This window comes from Clavelina lepadiformis, chromosome 5 (assembly GCF_947623445.1).
Source record: "Clavelina lepadiformis chromosome 5, kaClaLepa1.1, whole genome shotgun sequence".
Taxonomy (NCBI): domain Eukaryota; kingdom Metazoa; phylum Chordata; class Ascidiacea; order Aplousobranchia; family Clavelinidae; genus Clavelina; species Clavelina lepadiformis.
The window spans coordinates 5,051,591-5,073,472 of NC_135244.1; the positions used below are offsets into that span (position 1 = coordinate 5,051,591).

Sequence of the window (21,882 nt, forward strand, 5' to 3'; positions counted from 1 at the left end):
TAGCATTAAAGTGGAATAACCTAATACAGTAACATGGTAATAGTCCTGGTAGACTAAACACCGTTTAAACTTCTATAGAAGTTTACTGAAATGTGACAGGTCAAGCATCATTCATAACTATATTATCTGACTATAGCCTAGCTGTATGCACAATTTGTGCTGCATTTAGCCATAGCCTAGTATTTATAATCGCCTATGGGTAGGCCTACAAAAGGTTACGATATGCTGGGTCTCCTTTTCTTTGCACTCTCATCTGCTCATGATATGATGATATAGTACTGAGGAATTATTTCGGAAAGGAATAAAACAAAATTAATCAGACTCATCAAGTCTGAGTTAACAATTAAAATGTTTCTTAGTCAAGTCCGCACAGTCCAGACTAGAAACTATGGCAGTTTTTGATGAGAAAGTGTGCGTACAATGATACAATTTTTGCGTGCGCCGTAGCCCCAATTCCTTATTTACTATAAATTGGCGTTTAAACGACCAGCTTTTCTTCGTTTTCATTGTTATAAATAGGCATGAATATAAAAAAATTCGACTTGCAGGTTGATGAACCTCGTACATGCAGCAGCCAAACTTTCCACTATGAGGCTAACGGCTGCTGTTTTCAAATAACACCCAGCTATTGACAGTTTACTGCTCAATAAATGACATGCAGCAGTTCCTGAAGTAATAAACTGTCATTGCTTGAACAACACCTTGCTGTTAATTGTTGCTACGGAAAATTGGACTGCTCACTGTTTGTTTATCAAAACGTGAACATAAATTACGCTTTCATAACCCACACAACCAATCTTTATATATACAAAGCATAAACAGTACAATTTCTTTTCTAAAAATAATACATTTTCTTTGAAAAAATCCACATCAGCCACTCACTTTGTTGAAAAACTCACCTGCTACCAATCACGTCACGAATAGCAGCCTGTCTGTTACTGAGTCAGCAGCAGAATGCTACCAGAAAACAGCAGGCTGCTATTTCACAATAGTACCCGCACTTTCGGTTAGGACCCTATCTCCAAATTTTAATGATAACTGACAAAACCTTATCGGACTAACAAGATTTTTTGATATGGTGTTAAGTTATGGTTGATAAATTTAAGTTACAATAACAAATATTAGCCTGGATTTGAACTGAATAAAGATTGAATAGACCTAGGTGCACACTTGGCTAGCTGTTGCACACCTACACATATTCGAGTAACCGGGTTTGCACACCCAAGATCTCTGTGAATCCTGCCATGAAATACAGACCGAGGGTTTGGTGGCCGTGTAAGTTAATCATACCACAATTACTGAAATATGCAGCGGAGTGCAGGAACTACAGTACATTTGTTGATTAAGAAAACGTATTATTGAGTGATGGCTAAGCTATAAAAAGTACATGATAACATCGCTCTGTCGCTAGATTATGATGATATAATAATTTAATTTATTGCTTGAAACTAGAAAGCATTTTCAACAGACAGCAAAAAGACTTTTGAGGTCCAGTGCAGAAGTGCACAACCAGATGACGTCACAATTTTAGCTGGGGTCTACTATACAAATGTATCCTGTGATTGTGCACTTCTGCACTAGGCTATATAGATCTGACTTTTGGTTATGATACTACCTGACTATTGTGACACTTTGTTCGATATTGGTCCCATCCTGACTTAGTTAAATGTAAAACTGAGCCTTGCGGATACGTTCTCGACATATACCATTGACCAATCCGTGAAGCCTAACCACAGCAAATAGAGCAAAATCTCAAAAACCTTTGAACGTAAAACATCCAGCGCCAGCCCAGCATTGCTAAAGTCTAAACATGACTTGTCTAAGTTGTCTCCCTACGCTAAATGAGATAGTTTTAGTCCACACAAACATCATATAAAACTGGAGGTAGTTCAGTTTTTATCCTCGTTGGTTTGTGTTGAACATAATAAAATTACATGCAAATATGTTCTTTTAACAACTTAGTCATGGTAGTTAGTGTGACTTGTCATTGCGTATTGTTCATTAGGTCAGTAGTTCTCAACTATTTCATGCTTGAACACCGTTTAATAGTTGAAAAAATAATTTAAAAACCGGCAGCACAGCAACATACGAATGTATACATTGGCCGCAAATACAGTACAGAGGTTAGACGTGACAAGCCAGCTAAACAGAAATTGAAAATTTTAAGTTTAAAGGTCATGTACAAATTTTTATTTCAAATCAAAAATCTGTTTAGGCGACGCAACATTTGGACCGTTCAACAGATGTCAACTCTGCACTGGATCAAACTGATTTTCGACATTTTTGTCATTCAAGTCGTTGGGCTTCCTATGCTTGTAGTAACAAAAAATTAAAACAAAAGCTGCCTCATTTGGTATTTAATAGTGTACTTTGATTTGACAAGTTTGACTAGTTTGATTGAGACACTTTTGATTTTAATTATGTCATCATAAGATATGACAAGCTTATAGCCAGGGTTGCCATCAGTCTGGACTCAAAACTAAGGCCGACTAGGAAATGAAAGAAGAATATTATCATAAACAGTGCACAATAGGATAAGGCAATCAATGTTCCAAAATAACAAAAGAAAAACGAGATACTATTTGCAGGTTCTTAATTTTTGTATCTCTTTGGTACAAAATGGTGTAGGCCTACTAAAGGTGTCAAAATGCCAAAATAGGAACCATTGCCTTAAAAATACGACAGAAGTAAGGACGCTAGTGGAAATGAGAACGTTTCTTAGAAAAAACAATAAAAAATATTTTCCAATATACAGACCTTCAAAATAAGGACAAATCTTACATATAAGGACGGTATGGCAACCTTGCTTATAGCGAAACGGGAGCCACACTCACGTTTCATTATACATATTGTGATGTTATAATGAAAATTCGGCAACGCCAATTATATTTGATTTCCGGGCATTTCCTTTTTAATAGTTTTCCTGACGATTGGCCAAAAGGCATCGAGCAATTAATAAAAATTTTATTTTGTCTTACACATAACACGTTGACTGTAATAAAATGATTTGCCCCAGTAAGATTCAGAAAGGATACAACGAACCAGTATCATTTTAGGTGAGAAAGGTATGGGAATGATGGTGTAGTATGATGGTAGCTTGGGGATGGCCTAAGCCAAGCCAATGTCTTATAGTCTTATTGTTTGACTCCGAAATGATTGTCTTTGACTCCGTTGCGTCTACTGTCTCTATAATGTTTCTTTAAATCAACACCAACTTCATAAAGTCTAATTGTTATATTGTCCGAAATAGTTGTATCGAATTAGCAATATTTACACCATGCTTCCAATTCCCAATATCTTAGTAATAACTTCAATTCAAAGGAAATAACTCAGAAGGAAGAGAATTTCTAAGAGAGCGATTTAAACCAAACATTTGCTTTTATATTCCAGTATTGACCAATCAGCTAACGCCATGTTATTTATACACTGAAACGTATCTACTTGTCAAATGTTCTAATTTAAGCTTTTTATCACAAAGAATTCAAATCGATTTACATCGTGTACAGAAAACCACTTGACACACTTAACTACATCACATGTCTATTTTTGGAATTACGATTGAATACAGCTCTACTAGAAACAATGCATTCATCAAGTACACTCAAACTTTACGCCGTGAAAACAATGCTACTTGAAACATTTTAAATTCCTTTGTTTGAATAACTGCTTAACACGCTACGCAGCTTTGCAAACGTTACATTATCTACACTGGAGAAAAATACAAAAACTTATGCAAAATGCCAATTTATATAACTAATTGCAATTATGAAATTATCACGAACGCCACAAAGGCAACCGCTCCATTCGCTCCCCGTTAGATCCAACCCTGCTTACAAAAAATGCGTCCATCTGAAATTGCCTACAGATAAGTATGGTAACATGGGGCTGAACAGTTGAAAAGCCGGTGGTTATAATGACTAAAAGTTAGTTGAAGTCGTGCATGGACTTTCCTTAGTCTGTAATAAACACAGTGATAGGCTACTGTAGCATCAAACCGTTTTTTGTCTTCGTAGAAGGTAGCAAAATGTAGAGAACAATGTTAATAACACATTATAGCGTAATAATGTGCAACTTTGCGTATTTTGATAAATAAAAAACATAAAAATAAGTTATAATTTTTGGCCAGTTTCGGAATGTGTATTATAAAATATTTGTAATCGTTTCTTTGCCGGCAAAATACCCAAACAGTTTAAAATCGCTTTCGTAAGCATTGTAAAGTTTGTCTTTCTGCGTTTGAGTGAGTTGATTAAAGTAGTTTTCGATATATTTGCCATTCTTAGTTTCTGATTTTCCCGATTTCGCGTATCCACTTGAGAATTTCAGGGCAGAAGGAGCTCCGATGAGTTTGAGTAAGTATCTTAAACAAACAAATGCAGATTTCATTGGAAAATGCTTCAACAATGAACATGGATCGCAATATTATGCAACACTTGTTCACAAAAAAGCGCAAGTAAATGAAATTATATGGCAAAATAGGCCTACTACACAATGCTTAATTGACTTAACACATCGGTAATTTGTTTTGTTTGAGTTTGCTAATGCTTACTCGGAGTCTTCCTGTATAGTTTCAAGATGAGCAATAACGTCATAATCGACAAGACAAGGAAAGCAGATGGAATTGTATTTGCTCCAGTGTCTTTCTCCACCGGTTGTATGGTCACCGTTGTTACGCCCATCCGATATGTACTGGACAAATTCCTCAAAGGATGGCGAAGATTTTGTGTCTAGAAAAGCATGCTTTGTACAGTTATTCAAGGCGAAAGTAATTGCTTTCCTTAATCTATTAGCAAACTTTCGTCACGTAAGCTACCGTAAACTAATTTATAGGCTAAACCTACATTGCAACTTGAAGGCTATATGGTGTTTACTTACCACTGAAGCGAGAAAAGTTGCGATACAAAGCCTTCATTTCTTCAGCAAATTCGTGAAAGTCGTCATTGTACGGAAAACGTATTTTGTTGTTATATGATGAGACCAATCTTTCGTACGGATGGCGAACTAAAATAACACTTGTGTAACTCATTTTCTCCATCGTCTCTGGAATTCCATAGTCTTCGTAATGGATTTGGTGTGAAACGTCATGAACTTGAAGGTTTTCGAGCTACATGGTGCAAAGAAAAAGAGTAGTGATGCAACAACATGTGTAGGAAGCACTAGAAGAAGAAGCCTATGTCGCGCCAACACTTCATGCAACTGCTGTAATGTGAAACTGCACGTTATAAGCTAACTTGAAATAAAGCATTTGAAAGAACACTTGAGTTGTAGCAGATACCCGTGCAACGCATTTTTATGCTAAGAATAAAATAATATTGTGTCGATTTCGTCACGAGTCACGAGTTGTTTTTTGAAATGCTTGAATTTTATTTTGAGATCTTGCAATTCAGTTGTTGACCAGACTTGAATTCTTCTTAATGATGTCAGATAAATTACCTCTCTTGAACAGGTGTTCCACATATAAATACCGATGTAATGTGTGCAACTGCAATCGCCCTTTTTTACCGTTTCGATTTCACTTGTTACCAAGCGCAATGTAACATTCAGTAAGCTTTGCCCGAAGGTGAAAACCTTTGTGTCTCATAATAAATAAAATGGGAACTTTATAATTTAGTAATATGTATAGACAGAATTAAGCAACTAACAGCATAGACACGCCGTTTGAGAAATGAGAACTCATATCATCGAAACAGAAGCAAAACAAGTTATCAACCATCAATCGTCCTCGCTCATATTCTAACAATTACCGCCAGCATACGCGGTCATTATGACAGATGAGTTTGTTGTGTAATACTTCACACGAGTAATACACAAACGAATTTTAATTTGTCATAATATCATCGTTGGAAGAAGTTCAAAAAGGCATAAGCTACATGAAAATAATAACTTCAGGTATTTTTCCTACAGCCTACTGTTAACTCAATGTTGTTGTTAATCTTACTCCATTCAGGGTGTAGGATAGACCAACTCCAGGTTTTATGCTTCTATTTCGGTAGTGATATTCTTCCGTTAATGGATTAATATGTTCGCCCTTAACCGCTACCATTACAGTTAAAAATGATTAATAGGCAATATTCAATGCTTGCTTAGTTTTCATTCATTTATTCATTCATTCATTCATTCGTCATAGTCATTTAGCTGTGAAGTAGCCTAAAAAAGAATTAAGTGCTTTCTGAAAGAACAGAGAATAAAGCAAATGTGGTTGTTGGTGGGCCTACTCAATGATATTTTGTGCGTGAGTTAGCCGATATGTTTGTTTGTTCAGTATCCCTTGCGCAGAATCTACCTTTTCTATCGTTGTCCTAAGCAGCTTGCATGATAAATACCCATTACATTTAAGTATACCATAAATTACAAAAAATCAACAGCGTGCACACAAGCCTGATGCCTGTGCCACTGTTTACTTTGGCAATGTTGAAATATGTGCTACCTTTGTTGTATTATATCCATTTAGTTCAAGAACAATTCTTTTCATGTTAGAACAACCAGTTTTTGGAACAGGACAATAGGCCAGCTTGTATTTGTCAGAGAGCAGAAGGCGGATTTTCCCAACTTCACCCCGATTTAGTCCTATGAATAAACATTAACGATATACTATTATGAGTGATCTTGAAATACCTTGATAATGTTGATTTTAAAACAAGATAGGCTATGAAATATTGTTCTGTAAACTCTAACAGAACTAGTAAAGTTAGGCTTATACATACCGAGTGCTTGACAAGCTTCAGACATGATGGCTTTTCGATCCGCCATGCGCTGAGACATTCTTTTCATAAACGACGAGTTCTCATAGGTATCTTTTTCAAGGTTTTCCAATACGTAATCGTTTTCTTTCGTGGTTTCATCTTGTACGGCAGCCTGGACGTGAATTGTTGGTGCCTCGTCGAGTGGGACCAGTACGCCAACACGCGAATCATGCTCCTCAAGTATAACAACGTTTTCTGGTGTGCCCCCCGCGGTAAGAGTGGTGTTCGTACTTACAACTTGCTCTTCGTGATGGCCAGCTTGAGGTGAGCTTTCTGACCATGCAACCGGGCGTTTCACTGATGGCCGCATGCTATACGGTAGTCCGTGCAGTGCTTTCGTTACTGCCCAAGTCTTGTTTGCATTTTTGTACTTTTCAAAAACGGAAACTGATCCGAACATAACTGCACAGGCTCCAAACAAAAGAAACAAACTTTTCCGGAAACGCATCTTCATGGAAAGTTTTTTCCGGTTAAAAAAGCGTTCCAAGGTTCCTAGAGCATACTAGCAGGCTAACTGTAAAGAGCAGTCAATTATTGGTCCTATATTTATAACCAACCCTGTGTCTGCCCAACTGTTAAATATTCAGTAAGTATTTCAGCTTTGATCTCTTTAATGAATAGAAATGAATTATAAAACCATTAATGAAAAATCGTAGGCAATAAATAACAGAACTGAGTATGACTAAACTGATATAATGGAAGCCTAATAAGTCTTTTCTGAGATTTGAAAAATATTAGGCATGGCAATATCATTTGTCATTTCATTATAGTATATAGACTTTTGTGGTCACTGTTGACTTAAGGTGTTTTCCCAGACACTTTTGTTTTCATTGCAAACATTGCCTAGAAAAAAGTCAACTATTTCAACGGAAAAAAATGTTGCCCGTTCTAAGGTATTTTTCTTGGCTTCTTCTTTTGCTAACTTTTAAATAAATACTAATAGCCTATGCGTAAATCATATCACAGTAAACTAAACCCAACATATATCTATGTTACTTTTATCTAAATATAACTTCAATTTAACCCTAAATAACTAAAATTAGATTTTGGGCTAAATACCCTAAGCATTCTCCTAACCAAACTGTCTATCTTTAACGACAAACTGCCTGCTTTACTTTCTTTAAATAGTCACTTCCAAATATATACATTATTATAGGCTAGGCCTATATCCGACTCCATATAGGCTACAACAGTAAATAGGCCTATAAATGTGTTGGATATAGGTAAACGCAATTAACCAAAAACGATGAAAAGTTACAAAAACAGTTGTATTACCATGTGGTGTCATTGTTTATAAATCAAATTCAATAATTTATTTATATTTTCGACGAAACCTTCTTATTATGCAAGAAGCAAAACTTATGTAGCTTACATAACATTTGGGCTTTTTGTGAGAATGCCATAGCAAAATTCGGTTCTAAAGCAATTTTAACCATTGCTATAAGCAAATGAAATTTCCCCGTTCCACAAGCAAATTCATTTTTTCAAACGCGGAATGAACGTTTTCATGTCATTGCCTTAGCAAGTTGACAAAATCACAACCCTAATAGTGGTATTTGACCAACGCAAAAAGTGTGAAGAAGCAAAAAATGTACCAATCTTTGACCAGGAAATAGATTCTGGCAAACTTTTTTGTGCTTTGGCTTCATAGGACTGCCGTTAACCTATGCAAACTACAAAGCTGGTTGAAACAGTATATGTTTCACACACACGTTCTTCGGTTTGTTTAGATATGTGCGTTGTACAAACTTTAGACACATAGGCAATCCAAAAGACGAAACATCGATGGGCATGTCTCAATCTCACTAATTACTACTGTATAACTAACATACTGAAACCATGGTTTTATTGCAAACAATTACAAATTCATGGCATTCATACGATTGTAGATTAAATGCTATATATTAATCAATGAAGGGATGTTATAGTGCTGTTTCATTCCCACAATTATTCTGAATAATTTTCTTGAAATGGAAAATATTTGTGACCAGAAAACCTAAAAAATAACAACTAATTAGTAAAACAACGGACACCTTTTATGATTAACTGTTTGGCATCAATTTTGTTCCACAGCTTTTTTAACTTAATTTTTCAACCATCAATGAGCCGAGCAATTACCTTGCTCCATTACAAACTCTGAAATCCCGATTGAAGGAGCTGACAGCATCCATATCTTGCTGAGTTAATTCAAAATCAAACACCTGAGGTGAAATAATAAGCATTATTACACTGTAAAATGAGATGTTACATTATACATGTGTGAAAAATACAAAACAATAATATCATAAGTGTCTGCTTCATAAATATATGGACCTACCCATTGACGTAATAACGTCTTACCGCAAGGTTGGATTTGATTCTTTCAGGGGTTACACTTTTGGGAATGACAATCAGTTTTCTTTGAATAAGGTACCGTAGGATGACTTGGGCCACTGTTTTGTTCAACCTTTTTGCGATGGCCACTAGACCAGGGTCTTCAAGCAGCAAAGGGTCGCCGGGTTTGGCCCTGCATGCAGGAAATAATAAACAACACGCATATTTTGACTTGCTATTTCAAAATATCATAACTAAATTGTAATTGCACTTACCATGGTCTGTCAGGTGAACCAAATGGACTGTAAGCTGTTACTACTATTCCTTTGCTATTACAATAACTGACGAGGTCTTTCTGGATAAAGTAAGGGTTAACTTCGACTTGGTTGACAGAAGGCGGAATAGAACACTCATTCAATATTCGGTTAATCTGATATTCATTGAAGTTTGAGATTCCAATACTTCTGACTAAACCTTCTTTTTGGAGTTTTTCCATTTCCTAAAGGCAGTTGATGCATAATGTTTATAAAATGAGCCGAAGCACAAGATACCAAACGCTGTAATGACATGTTTGTTTTGTTCAAAATCCAGATTCGCAGAGCCTAATCCTGCCGGAATTGCAACTTTTTGTGAGTTCTGAAAGCGAATTATCCACAATGCTTTTTAGAATGGCAAGAAAACAATAATTTAGTAAATTCTGGTCCAAATTTTTGTATTTTAACATTTATTTTGCATTCTCCTGCAAATTTCTCCTGCATCGTGCAACCAAACAGGATAAAGTATACCTTCCATGTTTGTACGTAATCGGTGTCGTCATAAAGTGGGCTACCGTCAGGACCTTTTGGAAACTTGTCTTCGTCGCTCTTTGAAAAATATTGTTTATAATGCGTGCAAAGGTAACAAAATCAAGATACTCAAAAACATTACTCACTTCAATAATATTATTAACAGCAATTATAAAAACAACCGCATTCTCAGTAAAATCGTAATTTTATTTTATCACTATGTATTTCTCGCCACAAGGTGAATGCATGAGATAGAGATCCAAGTAGTCTAAGTTCAATTTCTTCAAACTCTTTATAAGACCTGGTCTAACCATGTCCGGATGGTGAAAAATATTAAATAGCTGCAGATCAAAATAATCAGGTTTTCAGTAAATTTTGTAAGCTTTGCAAAAAGATATAACAGAGCAAGAATTATCTCATACTTTGATGGAAAGTTACTGTCGAAAAAATTTCCATTTCATCTTACTTTTGTGGTGATGAACAGTTCCTCTCTCTTCACCTTGTTTTCTTTGATCATTTTGGTAATTCCCATCCCCACTTCGTCCTCATTGTCATAAATCCAAGCACAGTCGATGTGGCGATATCCACTTTCGATAGCGCACTCGACAGCTGACTGCACTTGTCCTTTTGCAGACTGAAAAACAATTCTTGTTTACTGTTTTTAAACTAAATAGGAAAATTGAGACAAGGGGTCTACCTGGTCTTAAAGTGAAAACATAACGCAATAATCACTTTACCTAAAAACAAAAAGTGTTTATATGTGAAATTCGGTTACTTCTGTATACTATAATACACCCACCCAAGATTTACCTCAAAGCAAACTTTTGATGTCAAACCTTATCAGATATTTCACCGGTGTGTTACTGAGAAATCTCTTGCTGAAGTACCTGGCGCCGGCAATATGGCGTCAAAATGACCGGTGGGCGAGTGAAAAGTTTCTTCTTTTTCAGCCAAACGTATGAGTTTTGGTGAAAAACTTACGTTGATTTATTAACTATTTAGCCTGCTTACTATCTTTATATTTTAAAACCAAATTGTTTTAGCATTAAGCTTACACTTTAGACTGAAGCTTGTGACGTTCATTTGGCGGAATAGAAAAATGTTTATAGGGCAAAACACTCACTCTAATGAGCCTATGCATGCGCTAGATTGAATTGACTACCGCGTTATTTTCAATGTTGCACTGCTGACCGCTGTAGCTACACAGCCAAACAAAGTTTTATTTTACTATTTCATAATGAATGTGGCTATTTCAAACTATGTATAGCCTAGGTCAGACAGCCATTGTTAGTCTTTCACCGTTTACTTGACATTACATTTAAATATGAAGGTAGATTTAGTTTAAGTTAATGCATTACAACAGTTAACTTAGATTAACAAGATAAAGGTAAAAGATCGCTTCGAACGTACTGTACAATGTTTTTCCGTTAAAATAGTAACAGCCTTTAATATTTATAATTAATCAAAGCAGTCGCGTAGGGCGTAGGCCGACGTCCAGACAGTATGGGAATTTGATTGCAATTGAGCTGCAGCATGGCCTTTACCACACACTTTCTTGTAGCATATATATTATATTGTAATAACGATGTTAAATAGATGAACATTGTCAATTAAATTTATGTAAGCAAAATTGCACTTACCTTCCAGGTACCTAACCCAATCAAAGGCATCTCGTAACCGGACTGAAGTCGAAGCGTCATCACTATGTTTTATGTCTTACCGACAATGTATTTAATTCTGTAACACAGCTACTGTACTTTCATTCATTCATTCATTTTAATTTTCGCTTTCAACGTGATAGACTAAAAATTGTGCTAACGCAGGTGGTCGCAAACACATTAGCAGTAATGATAACAATTTCCACAAATTAGACGGGAAAATGTGGCAAAGCTTCGAGGGCAAAAACGTGTATTACGGACTAATAAGACAACGTAAAAAAGTTACTAGCGTCAGCACGGCCACCAAACCCAAATTACAAAACGTTTAAACGCATTAATATAAAACAAAACTAAACGCATTTTACTATTTTTCTTGCACTTGCTTCATTGCATCCTCTATTTTTATCGCTGTGAATGCAGCTTTAGGCCAAGTCGCTAAACCATTCTGCTGCTGTAACGTTGCCTCCATGCAACTAGCACTATTGTAAGCCTATACGCCATTAGTCATTGCACATCTAGGCCTACATTAATGCTAAAAGCTTCTTTTGATAACAGGAAGCTTACCAAACGTTCCAAGTTAAACAAAACCGCATTATAACTATTTTACAACCAACTAACATGCTTTCTCAGCCAAGGGTGGTGTGAGACTCACTCCATTTTTTTCCATGTGGAGCGTCGTACATAACTGGTGGTAATTATGCAAACACATTAACTGTAGGCCTATGACTGTTTAAACAGGCAAACATGAGCAGACCGGACGCAGCGTCGGCAAATCTAGTAGAGGCTGTATTGACATTGGTAAGCTTAGGAAGTCTTACCAAACATTCATTTCGTGTAAGGATGTTAGCAGAATCTTTTTCAACTTGCATGTTTTCCGCAAGCTTTTCGCGTTCCGTTTCGGCGCATTGTGTCTGCACTGTTGGCTCAGGATTGTTATTTCGCTGCTTTCAGAAGTCAACTTGGAGACAGAACTGTGAACTTTGCTCTGTCTAAATTACTTGAATAAGCAAAACCTGCGCCAGCCCTTCACCCGATAAAATTAAATAACTTTGCATGATCTTACAAACACTGTTAGCTGCATGGAAGTTCATATCAACTGCCTGTATAAAGGTATATTACATATGGAACTTCCACGGCAAAAAACTATCTATAACATTTTCATGTTTTATCTCAGGTCTTGTCAGTGTTTGTAAGATCATGTGATTTGGTGTTACTGAGTTCTTTCTATATGTGTTAGCGTTTATTTTTTTTACCATATTCTACTGTAATGAAATGGTTGTATATTGTACCTTAACCTGTAAGGTTGAATCACTTCACTACAATGTTTGTTAGTAGAATTGTTTATTGCGGGTGATGATACATGAGTCTCATAAGGTCGTTGTCTGCTTTTGTCAATCTTAGAATTAATTGTTCAGCTTAAAGCTAATTGTCTTGAAGATGATGACAAATTGTCTATCTTGAAACTGAAGTTCTTTAAGTTGATTAAACAATGGTTACACAGGAATGACAACTGTATACACTGATTATATTGAAGCTTCTTTGAACGATTACATTTTCATAAATCATTAGCACAGCAACAGCATAAAGACGTACATGTTGCAGCGTTGATCTTAGTAGAACAGTGGTTCTCAACCTTCTGATCTTGGCGGACCCCTTTTGCTGCTGTCAAAGCAGTGGCGGACCCCTGAAGTTTAAGCAAACTAAGGGTTCTGAGACTGCACTTAAATGTTTCTTTGCTTAGTTTTACTCAATAGTCTTGGTGCACAACTGCGCTATTCATTCAAAATAACATCAAACTATGCGGATATTTTTACTTAAAATCACTGTATCCAGCTGTCTTCTCGTATAATCCGCAATCTAGTGCATCACAATAGGCCTTCCCTGCGGGTGATAAATCTCAATAAGCTTTTGTATTGTCCCATCACAATAGGCAATTAAGCAAATGTTCAAGCCTATTTCAAAAAGCAATGATAAACAGCAAAAAATTTTTAAAAACTCGTACTTTATGTTGCAAATTTCGAAGTTCTCACGGACCAACTGAAAACGTTTCGCGGACCCCCAGGGGTCCGCGGACCACCGGTTGAGAACCACTGTAGTAGAATGTATGCATTTTACAACTGTGTATATTAATAATACTAATGCACGCAAGATAGGCAGCCACGACATTTATGTCACAACTCAAAACAGAAAATTATCGGTATAACATTTATATCACATTTCGTAAAGCCGATTTCCGTAAACAAGTATTCTATGCGGGATTCGATTTGCAGGCTATCTTATAATATCATCACACTACCATAACTGAAGTTTCAAAACAAAGCATGATTCTTGTGATTGATATAGCCTACTTATATTTCATTTTATAAATTAGTTGAAACCATGAGTTTATACCACATTAGAATTAAGATTATCATCGTTGCAAAAAATTGTGAAATTTTATTCAAGATCTCAGGAATTGTTATCATCTTTTTAACCTCAGACATCACTCCGAATAGTTTTCCCTGAATGGATAGTACTTGGCTTGCATATGGCTGAAAAATGATTTTGCATTGTAAGTGATACGGTACAATGCAGCCAAGACAGGCAAAACCAGTCTTAGCTGAATTGTAACAGTTAAAAGCAATATGATAAAAACGACATGTACTTTGTGAGGGCAACGGCTCTGAAGTTTCTATTGAATGATTCTATTGTCTTCACGTCTTCATCGTTCAATTCAAAACCAAAAACCTGCAAAGGTTACTTAAGTATTATTTGAGGCAAATATTGCAATGGACACATGGTCATTGTCGTAAGTAAAAGATACCACAACTATAATATTTTTTCTTACATCAAAGTTTGACTGGATTCTGTGCGGAGTTGCACTTTTCGGGATCACAATCACATTCCTCTGGATCAAGTATCTCAATATTACTTGGGCCACAGTCTTTTGCAGTCTATCGGCAATTGCAATTAGTTTTGGCTCTTCTAACAGAAGTGGCTCTCCTTTTTCAGCCCTATTGTCAAACAACAACAATACTATGATTGAACTAAAACACGGCCTACTTTAACCCTGTTGTTAAATAACAATTAAATGTAGTGATAGCAGTGTACAACAAATATTCTAACGAGTAAAAGTAGCAACAAATATGATGCCATTCTCTTCCAAGCCAGTGCGATAAATCATTACAATAACAAGTTCTTTCCTTTTGATATAAAACTAAAAGCAAATGAATTCATCAAAACTCAAAATCTATTTTCAACACTTAATGACAACACCATATATACTGTAGTTATGTCACCATGGATAGGGTTTAAACCACTACCCTATGAACCCAACCAGTTACTACTGCAAATCTCTTTCATTGGGAAGTAACAGTCCTGGACAAAATGAACTAACAATACAGTCAGATTTGACCAAAGGTAGAAGATACAAAACCCAACCTAGAAAATCAAATTTGCTGAAATTGCCTTGCAAAAGTGTGAACAAAAGTAGATGGCTAATCTTCTTTTCTTGAACTCACTCACCTTATATCTTAGAAACAAGACAATACTTGGTACATCGAAATAATAGAAATACAATAACATAACATCGTGCCTCACCAAGGCCTGTCAGGTGATGCAAATGGACTATAAGCAGTAACAACAACGCCCTTCCCCGAGCAAAAATTTACAAGATCTTTCTGAATCAAGTATGGATGAAGCTCTATTTGATTTACAGCTGGTGGAATGGAGCCTTCTTTCAGAATTCTGTTTAGTTGAAATTCATTGAAGTTTGAAACTCCAATACTTCGTACTAAACCTTCTTTTTGTAGAGCTTCCATAATCTAAAAACAATTCTAAGTGCAATAGCATAATCAACTTGGCTAATTGGCTTGTTAAAAAAGTTGTTAGCTTAAGCAAATTATCTACCTTCCACGTTTCTACATAGTCAACATTAGAAAACATCAATTTTCCATCTTTATCTGATGGAAACCAATCGCCAGTGTTCTACAAGAAAGAAAAATAACTAGAGTACATGTTCATTTCCTAAGTTGTAAATAACACCAACTGGAAAGTTGATGATACCAGTAACCAGAAACACTTAATAATACTGATAATACAAGCTACAGAAAATTTGCTGGTTCTTCCAATAACCTAGCTTTTTATTAAAAAAAGTGCTATTCAGTCAACCAGTTTTAGATTAAAGCATAAACCAATGGCTGCTTGATTCATGCCCCAACATGTACTTTGTGTGGTCGAAAGGCTGAACAGTAATGTAAGTTTTCACAGGAAACATTTTATTTTCTCTGACAAAATTTCTACTAAGCTTACCCATCACATCAAATGCTTTGCACCAACATTTTTGTTACAAACCAAAGGCCAGGCTTAAACCTAACAGTGGCAAAGTGAAAACCCACCTAAATTTATGCTTTGGAATCATCAGGTGAATGGCAGTATAAAACAAATATTTAGTTCATTACTGTTAAGCATTTCGAAGTATGAAATGTTAACTATCCAGTTATTGCAGACAGTGAAGCATTAAAGAATCGAAAAAGATTGAAATTTTACGTAGAGGACTTTCAGGTGTATCAGAGAATACTTGTTTTTAATCACAATATCAATTGAAAAAAAACTTGTATAACAAAATAATTACAACTAAACTTGTTGGAAAGATGAGCACACCACCTAAAAAACAAATAATGTCCCACGGTGCAGTCATGCAAGAGTGAAATTCTGCAGCCACTGTCAAGCGCATGACTTGAAACTGTCAGAAGTTTGATGTACATCAAGCTCACCATATAACCCATTGGCCAGTGCATGAGGTAGAGGTCTAGATAAGAAGTTTGCAACATATTTAAACTTTTCATCAAAGCTGGTTTCACATCTTCAGGCTTGTGAAAAGAGTTCCATAGCTAAACGAAAGCGAACAAAATGCAATATTAATAATGTAGTAAACTTCGACATTTAAAAATACTGGTACATTAATTTTAAATACGAATTCACAACAAGAAAACTTTTGTTAAAACTTTACTTTGCTTGTAATGAAAATATCTTCTCTTTTTATCTTGTTTTCTTTAATAATTTTTGCTATTGCATTTCCAATTTCAGTTTCATTCTGGTAAACGTGGGCACAATCAATGTGTCGGTATCCATATTCAATAGCACTTTCTATGGCAACTTCAACTTGACCTTGAGGTGACTAATAAAATAAAACTAATTCATTAAAATTTATAAGTAAATTATATATTTTAAAACCTTTTACAACAGTTACGCAGATACATTGATTAATAAATCGGTTTTACATTAGGTACCAAATTACTTACTTGCCATGTTCCAAGACCAATCACTGGCATTTTGTAACCTGAATTTAGTTGGAGACTTCTTTCTGCCATTCCAAAGGTTGGACAAAGAGCAAGTATTTTATAAGCTTACCTTAATTACTGTACTACCAGCGGCTAATAAGAGAAATATTTCACTTTTTGTCTCCACCTGTAAATACAACAGCAACACGAACAACTATGACTAGTTAGAGCAAATGATAAAGGTTAATTTGATGTAGGTTTACCACAAATATTTAATTACGCTATTTTAGATGTAGTATCATACTTACTGGATTCTGATAGTATTTGGTAGAGCATATTACCCAAAACAAAAATGGGAAGTACCAGAAATGTATATAGAGTAAGTCACCAAATTCAAGACTTAAACCAATTTTTAAACAAGTCAGCGATTACAACAAAAACTGAAAATGATTATTTCACTGTAAGTACTAGTAGGTCACGTAGCCCACTGTTAAAGATAGGCAGTTAGATTAGGAGAATAGGAATGCAAAAGCTTGATTTTAGCTATTTATATCAGTTATCTAGAGCAAGGTTTCTCAACCGGGAGCTAATGCCCCGCCCTGGGGGCGTTCTGAGAGGGCAATGAGCATGTGCCTCACTATTGAACTATAGTGTTGTGGTATGGCATGACGAGGCAAAGCAGGACACAAGTTTCTCACGTTTTTGTGCTTGCTGTGAAAAATTAGTAACACGAAGGCTAATACCGCACAGTAGTAAAGTGTTTTGCAATCAACAATATACACTTTCCATTGATGACCACGGGGCCAAGGATTTTGACGGTGACTGTAAGGGGTCCACAAAATATGAAAGGTTGAGAACCACGGATCTAGAATTGTAGTTAAATTAGATTAATTGTAAGTTAAATGAAAAGGTAGATTAAGTTTACTATATGCTACACAGTTAGAAGTCCAAAGATTAATAAGAAAACTTTGAAAAATAGTTCCAAATAATTTTTTGCTAGAAAATGATGACGACCAAACTTTTGTTTTTCCAGAATTAGTCATCAAAATTATATACTTGAAATATGGTAGCACTTTTAGCCATTATTGCATTAATCATGATTTCTTTTACATTGTTTATGTTTAATTTTTTAAGTTGGCTTAAACTTCTGATCCTAAGATTCGGAAGAACATACCAGGTTCTCTTTTGCCTTCTAAATGGTTGGGCAAAAGCTTTACCATCAGAAGTAAAGCTTTTGTTAACTTTAAGTGATAAATGAAGAAGTAAGGCACACTCTCTAGAGCAGGGGTGATGAACCTATTCGCTGTCGCGAGCCACTTTGTCAGTTACAGCTGAATAAGTGGCCAAGTGGGCCACACAACTTTTTAGTAACCTGTAAAATTTTGCATAATAATTGGCATTCAAGCGAAACCGCATCATTCGGCGGGTTTTTAGCTGCTCCCGCAGCCGCAAAAAAAACATCGGTTGAGTGCGGCAATCTATTCAAGACATATACAGTACTGCTGCGACTCAACTGTGCTATCAGCTTTTGATATCGCATTGTACAAAGATTAGAAACAGGTCAAAGAAAGTTTAAGACTGCTGGTCTCGCCAATTTGCTTCGCCATGCAAGAGCGACTGTTAAACTGATTTGCGGGCATGCATCTTCGTCACCTCTGCTTTAGAGCAATGGTTCTCAAACCTAGGTCACGAACCAAGTTTATATACTAGAATATTCCATTGAATTGTGAACCCAACCGATTACAAATTTTAAAAAATAATGTTTTTCAAAGTTTTGCAAAATTTAACAAATGGCAATCCTATGAAGGTTTATCCAAGCAGCCTGTTGTTACTAGCTAATAATAATTATCACTAAGATATATATCATACATGCAAAAAATTTATCAAAATGCAATCCGGTTACAAAAACATATAAAAACCAATAAAAGTACACCGTTACCTTCAACTCAATCTTATCAAATAAAAAAAATCTATACTTTTATAAGATGAAATGTTCAGTATACGTAACTATTATTTTTTATTATATTATACTATTATATTTAAGTACTGGGTCGCTTTTCGTTATATGGAACCTACCAAAACCAGCTCGCTAAAACATCTCGCCTTAAATGAAAACTCAACAATTAACACTAAAATAAAATAACTCAGGTGTGATTTACAGCAAGACATTAACCACAAGCGCAGGCAAGTGATAAAATACAAGTCAAATCAAACGAATTCAAATGATAATTCGCAATGTTAACACAAACCCGATTCAGAAGAAAAGATCTATTAAATAACAAATTAAATTTTGCTTAGCCTACTAAATAGAAAGAATGCACCTAAACTATTGCTAGATTCATTTCAGAATATCAATACTAGCAACTTAAGTGGTAATGTGACAAGAATTTAAATACCTAAACAGATTTGTGCCAGATTTAACAGAAGTTGATTGTTATACCGTATAGAAAGTAGCTGAATATGATAGACACTGCAGCAAAGATAATGTTCCTTTCTATTATATGATATCATACTTGTAATGTGCTTGTACTCTCTATTTCACAATTGTACAACTTTACTGCAAAACTTATGAGCCTGTCAAGGCAGTGTAACATTACTGCATGGAAACATGTCGTGCTTATGAAGGCATTACTAATGTGGATGGTGGCCTACTCTAATGAAACTTGCTTTATAAACTCTATTTAATACATACACGGTATGGCGCGATACACAAATATTGTCTCTTTTACCATAACTCAGCCGTTGGTAAAATTACAGGATTTGGTTACAAAATGCAAGCAACAAGTTGATTTTACCATTTCCAATTTTGTCGAAATAGACCATTTTCGAGTTATCGATGCCATTTTTTGGATGGCAAGATTTATTCGATTGCTAATGTCTATTCCAACAGCGGTTAACCAGATTGAGCATTTGAGCTTAATCCATATTTGGTTCAAAACAACTTGGTTAATTATTGCACCAGCAAGGGAATCGTGGTGACCGCCCACAGTCCCTCCGGATCGCCGGCCAGGGAATGGTATAGATAAGTTAGGATAATGGTGTTTTTCTGGTTTGGAGAATGCAACAGATTAAGGCATATGCATTAAATACGTTTTAAGCTTAAAGAGTAACATTTTATCTTGTTAAATGTTAGCTGATCCTGTGCTGCTCAAGGACCCCCTGCTCGTAGAGAAAAAGTTAAACAAAATAGTTGCACAAGTGATTTTCAGATATTATATTCAAAGAGAAGTTATCGTTATTCCTAGAAGTGTTACTTCCGAAAGAATCAAGTCTTATTTTGACATAAGATGTTACTGATGTTATGTCTTCAAACATGGCCTGTCTTATTTTTTGTAGAGTTTGTGAGTTTTCTTGGTAAGTTTCAAGTGAATGCTTTAATGTTATGGACAATAAACAGACATTTTATTACATTCATAATATGTTTGATATCACCAAGTAAAATTTATTTTGTATTACAGTAACTTTTCTTTGTTACACAACATACATAAAGTATTAGGCTACTCTTAAAGTATTAATATAGGCCCGGGACCCGACCATGTTAGATAATGCCAAAAATCATTAGCCCAATAAACTCCGATCTCTTTTGATCGTAATCACGACCATATTAAATTCTGAAATCCCATAACGACATACAAGAAAAACAAATCTGCATAATCCCGCGCTTCTAAAATTCGTAGTAGCCTATAACAGGGAGTTATTATCACGAAGAAGTTTTGTTACTTGGAATTTTCGTATGTTACATTTTAGTCCATTTGTATATTGTCGGTCCGATATACACTCAGGATTATTTTTGGTTGGTTATTATAATTTCGGGATAGTGTCAAGCTGGGAAGTGTTTATTATGGAAAGCACTATACAGAGAAGTGTTGTAAACCGGTCATGATCTATTCTTGTATATTATTTGATTTTATTTCAGGCTTGCTGACCACAAGTTTTACCCATTCCGCAAAAACTATTCACAGTAGTTACATAAAAGAAAGCTTCATTGTTCCTTGCAAAATCTTTTTAATGGTTGTTGCTGGGCTAAGATCTAATCATACTATTATTACGAAAACAGCATAGGCCTATATAAGTTAAGCTGAGTGATGAGCAGCTCAGCTGCATAAGAACCTTTCTGGCAGGACATGACACTAATTCACAGTCAATCGTTTCTAATAAAAGAATACTATAGCCCAAGGTAGCTTTGGCCAATTGTTTTGTCAATGTACTTTTAGAGCTTGACAAGAAATGGGAATGAATGATAAAAATATAGGCTTATTGTAAAATAGCCAATGTGATATGTGCTTGATAATCCCGTGTAGGCGATTGTACCACTGGCAAGTAAAAGCAGCCTTTCCAGCTTCTACTGTGAAGTAAAAAAAAGCAGGCTACGGCCTGTAATATCACTGAGTCAAGACAAATGTTTGCTAAGATCTTTCGGTAAACAATCTACGATAGCAAACATGTTTGTGGTTCGTTGCTGACCCACGTGTTAAGTTGCTGATCCTCGTGTTAATTCTCTTAACTAACCAGGCCATTCGTCAAGGATTAGCCCATAGGAAAGGGAAAAAGGAATGCACGGATTTAGCCATTCGTATGGGATGAAAGGAATAATTCCATCCTTTAAAGTAATTGTTGTAAGGCTAATCGTGTTCGAATGAGTAATCCATTTTGTCGCATACGGCTATGCTAATGCCTACAAGCCTTATATAGATAGCCTGTAAGCAGTCTATGACGCAGTATCCGTTAATACTTTGTGCAAGGCCATTCCAACGGTTGTAACTGCAGAACCAATGCCATTTGCACAGATAAACCTATGGTATATGCTAAACTAACCAGTAATCACACTGTACTATACTGTAGTTGGTATCAACACAACAGCTTATAGATATGTCAATAATCTACAGCAGTAGCCTTCACCGTACAATGACCAGCCATAGCTGTTGAAAATGGATTACTCATTTCACATAAAATGGATTACTCATTCGAACACGATTAGCCTTACAACAATTACTTTAAAAGATGGAATTATTCCTTTCAGCCCATACAAATGGCTAATCCGTGCATTCCTTTTTCGCTTTCCTATGGGCTAATCCTTGACGAAGCGGGTGAACTAACACTTAACGCGATTTCTGCAGTCAGTCAT

The 21,882-nt window shown here is 35.7% G+C and overlaps 3 protein-coding genes across 3 annotated transcripts; all 3 read right to left on the minus strand.

Moving 5' to 3' along the window:
* Positions 1 to 3,219: 3,219 nt before the first annotated feature.
* Positions 3,220 to 7,360, minus strand: LOC143461205 (carbohydrate sulfotransferase 11-like). The gene is made up of 5 exons (XM_076959034.1): positions 6,702 to 7,360; positions 6,425 to 6,564; positions 4,873 to 5,101; positions 4,547 to 4,724; positions 3,220 to 4,357 (listed from the first exon to the last, which is right to left on the minus strand). Exons 1-5 carry the CDS (start codon positions 7,192 to 7,194, stop codon positions 4,141 to 4,143), a joined length of 1,257 nt encoding a protein of 418 aa, XP_076815149.1. The 5' UTR covers positions 7,195 to 7,360; the 3' UTR covers positions 3,220 to 4,140.
* Positions 7,361 to 8,569: 1,209 nt separating this feature from the next.
* Positions 8,570 to 12,132, minus strand: LOC143460904 (aldo-keto reductase family 1 member B1-like). Its single transcript, XM_076958585.1, has 8 exons — positions 11,479 to 12,132; positions 10,305 to 10,472; positions 10,057 to 10,179; positions 9,839 to 9,916; positions 9,329 to 9,552; positions 9,081 to 9,246; positions 8,859 to 8,941; positions 8,570 to 8,736 (listed from the first exon to the last, which is right to left on the minus strand). Exons 1-8 carry the CDS (start codon positions 11,536 to 11,538, stop codon positions 8,688 to 8,690), a joined length of 951 nt encoding a protein of 316 aa, XP_076814700.1. The 5' UTR covers positions 11,539 to 12,132; the 3' UTR covers positions 8,570 to 8,687.
* A 1,516-nt stretch (positions 12,133 to 13,648) lies between these two features.
* Positions 13,649 to 16,966, minus strand: LOC143460010 (aldo-keto reductase 1B-like). Its single transcript, XM_076957362.1, has 8 exons — positions 16,779 to 16,966; positions 16,487 to 16,654; positions 16,251 to 16,367; positions 15,385 to 15,462; positions 15,076 to 15,299; positions 14,324 to 14,489; positions 14,141 to 14,223; positions 13,649 to 14,027 (listed from the first exon to the last, which is right to left on the minus strand). The coding sequence occupies exons 1-8, from the start codon at positions 16,845 to 16,847 to the stop codon at positions 13,979 to 13,981; spliced, it is 954 nt and encodes a 317-aa protein (XP_076813477.1). The 5' UTR covers positions 16,848 to 16,966; the 3' UTR covers positions 13,649 to 13,978.
* Between the last annotated feature and the right edge of the window lie 4,916 nt (positions 16,967 to 21,882).